Raw genomic sequence first — 8,688 nt, 5'->3', positions numbered from 1 at the left:
TGCTTTCCTAAGCTCTTTAGTCGCTGATTTGAACTTTCTTTTCTTCTTTCCCTCACCAGGAATCTTTAATGACTGGAAAACTCAATGGATCATGTTTTTCTCATCTAAGCTATTTTTACATTGACTGTGCTGTAAACACATGGAGGAGCTGTAAGTAAATGTTCTGTACTGCGTGATGAATTGGATTGCTACAGTCTGGAGGAAAGCAAAATAATAATAATTTCATTTCTGTGGTGATTTGTGTAGCGTGTGGTACAATGCCAGAAAGACTAACGGAAATGCTTATGGATACGTGGACTCCATTAATAATATTATGGATTACTGTCCTTCCTTCCATTTATATGGCTCCAATGAATCAATCTCAAGTACTACCAAGTGGATCCAGTACAGGACTAAAAAGGCTAAATGAAGAACAAAGAGTTTTGCACCGTTCCAAGAGAGGCTGGGTTTGGAATCAAATGTTTGTATTGGAAGAATTTTCTGGACCTGAACCAATCCTAGTTGGCCGGGTAAGGCAAGATTTGGGTTTTTTCCTCTCAATGTGTAAATGTGTGATGTGAGAATGTCCTCAGTCATTCAGGCTCTTCTGAGGAATTTCAGACTGAGGTGCTTTGCGATTCCAAAGATATCCATAGATTTGTGCTTTAAATGTACCTGACATGATTTCCTAGTTAGCCAGCCTGCTATTTCCAACAAAAATATGCATATTCCATTTGTCAAAAAACCCCACAAGCATGTTCACATCCTTTCTTTTGTATCATTAGTCACCACTCCTCACCTCTGTCAGCTGAAGATTTTTTACCAAAGCAGCTCTTTGCAATATGTTCCTGTGCCTTCCTAAAGCTTGTTGCACCTATAGGTCGTGTTCTATCTCCAGCCTGATGAATCAAGTTGTTTATGCTCTGAGGATCTTTAAAAAACAAGAACCAAAAAGGAATGTGTGGACTGTACAGCAAATGATGAGGTCCCAGTTTATATGGAGGTCTATGCACACATATGGAATAACAATATTGCCACGGATATTTTAATTTAATGTCAGCCTTAGAATGATCATATTTTTCAGTGTCACAGCTTTTCTGCTGCCCTAAAGCTTTGCTTGTTGCCATGCATTAGTTTATTCTGTAGCTCAGGGTGTTACCTCCAGTCAGTGAATCAGCCTTGCACTTGTATGAGCCATCTGTATCCATCAGGGATGAATTATCCTCAGAATTATTCTTAGAAAAGAATGATCTGTTCATAAATGCATGTATGGCAGTGGGCAGGTATAAATACTTAATTGTTTATCACTAAAGTTCAATTCCCTCTGAACAACCAAGTTAAGTGCATTATTGTCTTACTAGCTGGCTACTGAGGTTGAGTAAAGAAAAATCTAGGCAAAATGATGGATAATAGTTAATTTCATGGTAATCTTGGAGTTTCCATGGATAAATGAATAGGATATATAGTATAATATAGGGACTGTCAATAGCTCTATTCTATTATTGAAGAGAACACAGATCAAGTGCATTCCCAAATCTTCCCTAGTGTAGCCACTTTCCAGGTGAGACAGGGTCAGAAGGTGTAATGAGCTTTCTATGCAGTGACTTTTGGTGCTGTGTTAATTTACATTTATATCAGCTATTTGGTATCTGTTCTCATTTGTTTCTCTGGGGTTAGTAACGTATCTCAATTTCACAGAGACAGCAATGTGCATATTTCACATCTTAAAATGTTTTATTCAACCCATTCTTTCTGGGATATTTTAGTCGAGCTTTTAAAATTATTTTGAGTAGCTGGGGAGAATCCTGGGTTTGTACTTTGTGGTATTTTGATTTTCAGGGTATATCCAGGTCTAAATATTTCTACTGTTTTAAGGTTTTTTTAGGTGGTTATAATATCCTGAATTGTTTGAGTCATTGGTGAATAGAAGTGGGTAGGTTAAGCTAAGCCAAACCAAGGAAGACATTATCTCCTCTTCTGCTGGCATTTTAAATAGAATTAGCTAAAATGCTGTGACACTCTATTTGTTGAGACTGCTGCATAATTAAAACACTGCATGTTACAGACGGAAATGAGCAAGAAGCAAAGTTTGTTCCCATAGGGAGGAATTTTTGGTTTATTCATTAGAACATAGACATAGAATATTTTTGGAATTCTTCTCTCTATTTTTTCTCCCTCTCCAGAAAAATCATCCATATTTCTGACTTATTTTTCTTTCCTAAGGCTTGTGAGTATTGAGAGTGCTTCCAGGCTGGTGTGCAGCCAGTGGGAGCAGAGGTACTCCACAGCTTTAAGAGCTGCCCTTAATCCTTCCTGACTGGAAAGCAGAGACTCCCTCAATTATACTTCTTGGCAGTCCTTCCCAAAACTTAAGGGTGTGCAGAATGTCACAAGCAAAATGCTTTCCTTTTCCGTGAAGTTGGGCTGTGGTTTGTCCTCTGTCACCCTCATTGGTTTCTCATCCACTGCAATTTAAAAATAACCTCCTTTGCAGAACTTGCAGTGGATTTGCACTTACCTGGTTCCTCCTCCTGGCTTTTCCACTTGCACTTTTCCTCCAGCCTCCTGAGCTTTTCCCCTGCCAAAGGATTTGCACACCTGGGGTATCTCCTTTGTTCCAGGACTTTAATAACTATCTTTTCTGCCCTATCACTTATCTTGATTTTCTTTTTTTGGCCAGACTTTGGATGAAAGACACTCAGTAAAACAGGATAGAGTGAGTGCAGAGAGGCTTAACATCGTGGAGAGAGTGGTATCAAATGTCTGCCCCATTTTCTGGATATAAATGTGCTTTTTTCCTGTTACAGAGTCAGTATTGCTCGCTATGTGCTTTTTACATGTTGAAAGTTCTAGTATAATCCTCAAACAAATCTTTTATTTGATGGTTAATTGCTTCAAAGAAAACATTCTAGGAGCAAATCTAATTTTGTAGATCTTTGTTGCAATTTTTGTCTCTACACTGTTGTTGAGTGTACCTGGTGCTTTTCATAGTCATGTATGTTTTGTACAAACACTTAATTAGGTGCTTTTGGAGAAGAAATACAAAAATAAGTTTTGCACAAACAGAAACAATACACACACAAGCAGAATTTATTTTATGTTCTCAAATGTACCTTAAAAACCCACTGAAAATTCAGCTCTTAAGAGCTGCTCAGAATAGAACTGATGCTTAAATAATGTTTTTTGTGTTAGTGGGTGGAAAGGCTCTGAGTAGAAGCATTTGGTCCTAATGGAATGGCTGGAATATATCAGCAAAATAAAACTGAAAGCTAAGATTAATTTTATAGTATACAAACAGAACACAAATCACTTTGCAAATTAAAGCCTGAATGCAGAGCCTGTGAGTTCCTCCTGTTGGGTTAAAAAGGTCTCATACCAAAGTTTGTGAAATGCAGGGAAATGTAGCAAGACAGGATTGCAGAGGCCTGTAGTATCTTTTATTAAACTGCTCAGTTTTTCCAGGGGAAACAGCTTCCAGACATAAAGACTCTCCTCCAGAGTTTTAAGTGTTGCAGTGCAACTGCACACACTTCAAAGGGGCTTGCTCAGTGCTGTTCTGCATGGATATAGAGCAATAAATGCATTCCCAGTGTATTTGCTCTAATAAATGAAGTAAGCTGGGGTGAGACTAATAGGAGGAATTAATGTGAACACCTTTTAAAGTGTGGTGTCTTTCTTCAATGACTCGAGTAAAGGACCGGAGCAAATCTTTTGCTTTCATTCTTGAACCTCTTAGAATGAATTTGAGTAACATGCACTTTTAATGCCAATTTTTGTCATTATGTTTGGTAGGATCAAGCTCAAAATGAGCAACTCTACTCGAGTTCACACATCTATAAAGAAGTGCTTCCTGAATTTATGAGATTTCCTATAAAAAGCCACAAATAGTCTAGTTTTTAACTTACTTTTTTGGGGGGCTATATTCATATGGCATTTATTTTGCCACACGGTATTTTCATAGAATCATGGAATAGAATATCCTGTGTTGGAAGGGATCCATCAGGATCATCCAGTCCAGCTCCTGTCCCTGCCCAGACCCCCAGCAATCCCCCCAGTCCATCCCTGGTGTTCAAACCCTCCTGGAGCACTGGCAGCCTCGGGGCTGTGCCCATTCCCTGGGGAGCCTGGGCAGTGCCAGCACCTCTGGGGAAGCAGAACCTTTCTCTGATTTTCAGCACAACCATCCCCTGGCACAGCTTCATTCTCTGTGTCCCTCCTTTGGACATTCTCTTTACTATTTATATAATTCTTATTAAATTCTATATCTTCTGATTCATTCTATATCATTCTGATTTATATGATTCTTATTAAAATAAGTCCCATATTATTATGATCTGCACATGTATATATGCATTTTGAGAAACCTGCAAAGTAACCTTTTTTGTGTTCATGCAACAAACACCAAATGAGTTTGGGTTTATCCCCAGCAATAGAACACCGAGTGACAGATTTGCAAATACCCTTTTGTATTTATTTTTTTTCCCCCTTCACCCACAGAAGCAGGTACATACTTTACAAAGCTTCTGTGCCTCCTTTAGAAGCCTCCCCATCCTGCACAGTGCTGTCAGCAGCTTGCAGCCTCCCTGTGGCTGACAACCTCATTCAAGTGTAGAGTGATATGTCTTGTGACACTGCGTGCTGTCCCTGAGGACTTGATTAGTTGGGTAGAACTTCCACTTGCTGTACCCTGCTGCATCTTCTCTATCTCCTCTGCATGCTCTTCCAGCACCATGGCAGATGTGCTGTGAAATCTGGGCTCCAGCAAATGCCACTGTTCTTCCACAGCAGACAGCCCCTGAATCCACAATGACATAGGTAATAAAGTGAAAAAGCGTTATTCGGGGTACTGCAGCTCCTGTTTTATGGAACATGTGCTGTTTGTGATGCTTTGAACGGGTTAGGACTTGGTTTAATGGCTGTTTTTAAGCAAAAGTCTGGGAGAGTTACTGTAATAGTAGTTGTTATTAGAATTATGGAATGTCCTCGGGTAGAAGGGATGCACAAGGATCATGTCCATGCCCAGACCCCCCAGCAATCCCCCCTGTGCATCCCTGGTGTCCAAGCACTCCTGGAGCTCTGGCAGCCTGCAGTGCCCATTCCCTGGGAGCCTGGGCAGTGCCAGCACCCTTCCTGTGTCATCTCTCCTGTCTGTACATCCAGGGTGCTCCACCCATGGTGCAGAATCTGCCACTTGTTTGTCTTTATTAAACCTCACAGAGCATGGAGAGAAGGAAAGAGGCAATGAAGGCCACAAAAGTTGTTTGTGTTTATGTTCTCTGGCTTACTGATAAATGTATCCAAATTTAGGTCCAGACACAAAAACCCACCAGCAGTCACTCAGGTTGGTGCTGCCTGTGTCACATCACTCTGCTGGCAATACTTCCCAAGCTGAACCTCCCCAGACTTATTTGATTCCCCTGTTTCCAGTCCCCAAAAAATAGATTGCCTGTTTTGTCTGTGAGGAGAGATTTGGGAAGTGAGTCTGGCAGGGAAGAGCAGCCCCTGTGGCACATCTCTGCCTGCTCCAGGGCTCTGGAGAAGGTGCTCTGGAAACCCTGGGTGGGAGCAGGGTTGGTGAGGCTCAGAAAGCATGGCTGGGTTTTGGTGAGCTCAGGGATGTTTCCCACCCATGACTGGCTCTGAATTCCCTGATTTGTGTCTTTTCACTCCATTCAATGCAGATTTTCTCCCTTGTGGGATGAGGGAGCTGAGCCACTTTTGCTGTTTGGAGCAACAGAGATATTTTTTTTTTTTTTTTCCCCTTGGTGTTTGGGGCTTGGGTTCAGGGTCGTAGAGGAGAAACAATTTTCCTGTAGGAGGAGCAGTAGAGAGGCATCCTGTTTTCACATCAAGTGCTTCAGGCTGAGCTACTGTAAAACCCAAACCTGGAAATGCAGAGAGCACTTATAAATAGCTTGGAGCTGTATGTTCTACATTATCCATGCTCTCTGCAATCCTTGATTTCTTTGCTAATATGTATTTTCTATCCTCACCAGGAAATGGTAAAATGTTACTTGTTTAAAATCATATTTTACTTGTTTAATATCATGACTAGTTCAGTTTAAAGCACAAGTGGTGAAAACAGGAGAAATAAATAAAGTTTTAATTAAATAAGTTTCTTCCTCACATTTTGCTTTTCATTCCTGCCCTGAGCTTGAGGTTATGATGGCTGCCTGAAATACTGTTGTACTCAAGTGATGAGAATCAGAAATATGTATAACTAAGGCTAGCAGTATTTTGAGGGATGAATTACACACTATTTCCCTGAGTGAAAAAAATCCTTGGGACATGTAGGAGTAGCAAAGTCCTAGCATGAGTTTCATAGGATATAGCACAATCCTACATTAATTGCATTAATTACATTATAGCATAATCCTTTATTGGTAAAATTTTCACAGAACAGTAATCACAACACCATATTAAATAGATTCTACTCTTTTTTTTTCTAATACACACTTGTCTGTTTTTCTATGATTTAAATGCATGCCATAAAATATTCAGTGTCTGAAACGTTGCAAAGTCAACATTGCCTTCTGAGCCTTAGATTTTTGTTGCTATTTTGCAACCATGATTACACACTAATTTTCCTGCTAAAGTTTGATAAATTCCCAGAAGCTGAAATGTATCAAGTGTTTTGTTACTGTATTCTTTATGAAAATTCGAATTTCCCCTGCCTTTTGTGTGCTTGAAAGGGAAGAGGTGACTGTGCACTGCACAGAACGCTCCAGTTTGCATAGTCTCAATCAGCTTAGTAAGCAGGAGTATAACTAGCTCAGAAAAAACTCTCTGTAATTAAATGTTACTGCAAAGAAAATAAATATAGCAGACAACATTTTATAGAAGTCTGATGAAAGTATTGTCTTTTTAAAAAAAGTATTCCTGAGCCTGCACAAATTCCTTTTGGTTCTCTTTTAACTGATAACAAGTTCCAAGGAGAAATTTCAATACAAAGCATTAATTTAAGTAAGAATAGTTTGACTGACCCAACAGTGTAAAAAACATTTTACTGATTTCTCTAAGATTTAAGAAACAAGGCATATCTCCAGACACTGAAAATCTCATTTCTGTATATTTCTGGGAGTATTACTGAATGCAGTTGAACGCTTTCGTGCTCCTTCATCTCCAGCCTGGGGCATGATATAACCACGATTTAAGCAGAGACACAACTTAAACCCCTTGAACATCAGCTCTAGAACAGGACTGGTAATAACTTCAAAGAGGCATTTTATCAGCTACTTATGAATCCAGCATCTCAAAGGGTCAAGCTGCAGAACACCAGGCACCTCCTCAGCTGCCTTTAATTCATGGAGTAGGAAAACATCTGTGATGTGAAGAATAACTTAAAAGTTGGGCAGGGGTTTTGCTGGTTTGTTTGTTTGTTGGTTTTTTTTTTTTAATTTCCTTTTTTTAAAATAAAAAGGGATGGTATACGTTGCTTTAGCATATTCACTTGAATTTCTTGGTCATGTTTTTCTAGAGCCACAAAAATCTGATATTCTGAAAAAAAGAGCAGCTAATATTGAGCATTTTGTTTGTTTGTAAAGAATTAGAAGCTTGTGTGCTTTTCAATATATCGATCTGAAAACTTTATCTTCCTCTCAGTGAAATGCTGTCCAAGTATGCATGCAAAACGCTCAAGTGACACTATGAAAAATTGAGTTGAGCTTTCCCCATGATATTCTGAGATGCCCTATGATTGTTTAGTCTTTCCAACACTGCTTCAGTAAACGGTTTTCAATTTCCACCTGTAGGGCCCACCCCTTGTGCTGTCAGTGTGCTTCAGTTTCAGTTGTCAATTTAACTACCAATTAGTGCCAATTGTGAGGGGAGTTTTTTGCTAAAAGCCTGTCCTTGCTGAACTTGACAAGCATATTTCCCATCCATCCATGAGCTCTCAGGTAGTTGTGATTTCCCAAAAGTGCCAGGATGTGTCTTTCAACCCTAAAGTGAAAGGGAAATTTTGTTGTTCTCAGGTCCAGACAGGATATTCCTCCATGTGCCATGGATTTGTGTGACAAAAACCTTAATTTTGTATTAAAATGAGAAATGCTCTAGGATCAATTCCTTTGGTTGGCTGTAGGCTTCCAGTAAGAGCTGTGGAACTCAGGTGGGTGATACCTCATGAACTGAGCCACACCTGAGAAAGGCTTTGTAGCTGCTGGGCAGTGCTGTATTTTTAGGATGTAATAAATGTACAATCACAGGAATCACAAGACAAATGAGTTTTCAAGTGAAAATAATGAGAATGAGTTTGCATAATTTATATTTCTTGAAAGTTCTGTTTTAAAAGTTGGGCTTTCTTCCTATTCTGGTAAAGTCAAAGAGGAAAAAGGGAGCCACAGTGTGTGTGGTGCAAGAGACCGAGGAATTCACAGCTGAGGGTCTTTTGTTTGGTGTATGGCTTTTGGTTTTTGTTGTGGGGTTTTTTTTTTTGACAAAGCCAGGGATGTTGATGTTGGGCAATTTATGGTGTCAGTTTCATTACAGAAATTGCTGCAATAAATATTTTAGGCAGCGTTTAAAGGTAACTATTATTTGCAAGCAACGTGTGAGGCATGTAGAATTGCAAAATAAATGCAGATAATTCTCCTAAAGATATTTAAGCAAATATTACTATGTTTGAATAGCCTCTCGGTGATCCCTGAGGAACACCTGTAGCGATACAGACTACCTCACAACTTTCCTTTTTCCTGAGGACTCCCTGTTAGT

The 8,688-nt window shown here is 39.5% G+C and overlaps 1 protein-coding gene across 1 annotated transcript in view; it reads left to right on the top strand.

The window, feature by feature from the left end:
* Window positions 1–246: 246 nt before the first annotated feature.
* CDH8 (cadherin 8) overlaps window positions 247–8,688 on the top strand; it is a gene marked incomplete at its 3' end in the record, with an annotated part of 138,626 nt that continues 130,184 nt past the window's right edge. Inside the window, exon 1 of the mRNA XM_084215306.1 lies at window positions 247–509. Within this exon, the coding sequence (XP_084071432.1) occupies window positions 258–509 (252 nt within the window). The 5' untranslated portion in view covers window positions 247–257. The remainder of the gene's footprint in view (window positions 510–8,688) is intronic.

Source organism: Fringilla coelebs (genome assembly GCF_963513975.1).
Source record: "Fringilla coelebs genome assembly, chromosome: 14".
Lineage (NCBI taxonomy): Eukaryota > Metazoa > Chordata > Aves > Passeriformes > Fringillidae > Fringilla > Fringilla coelebs.
Note: the sequence above shows the minus strand (reverse complement) of the source record. Positions and strands in the feature narration are given on the sequence as shown.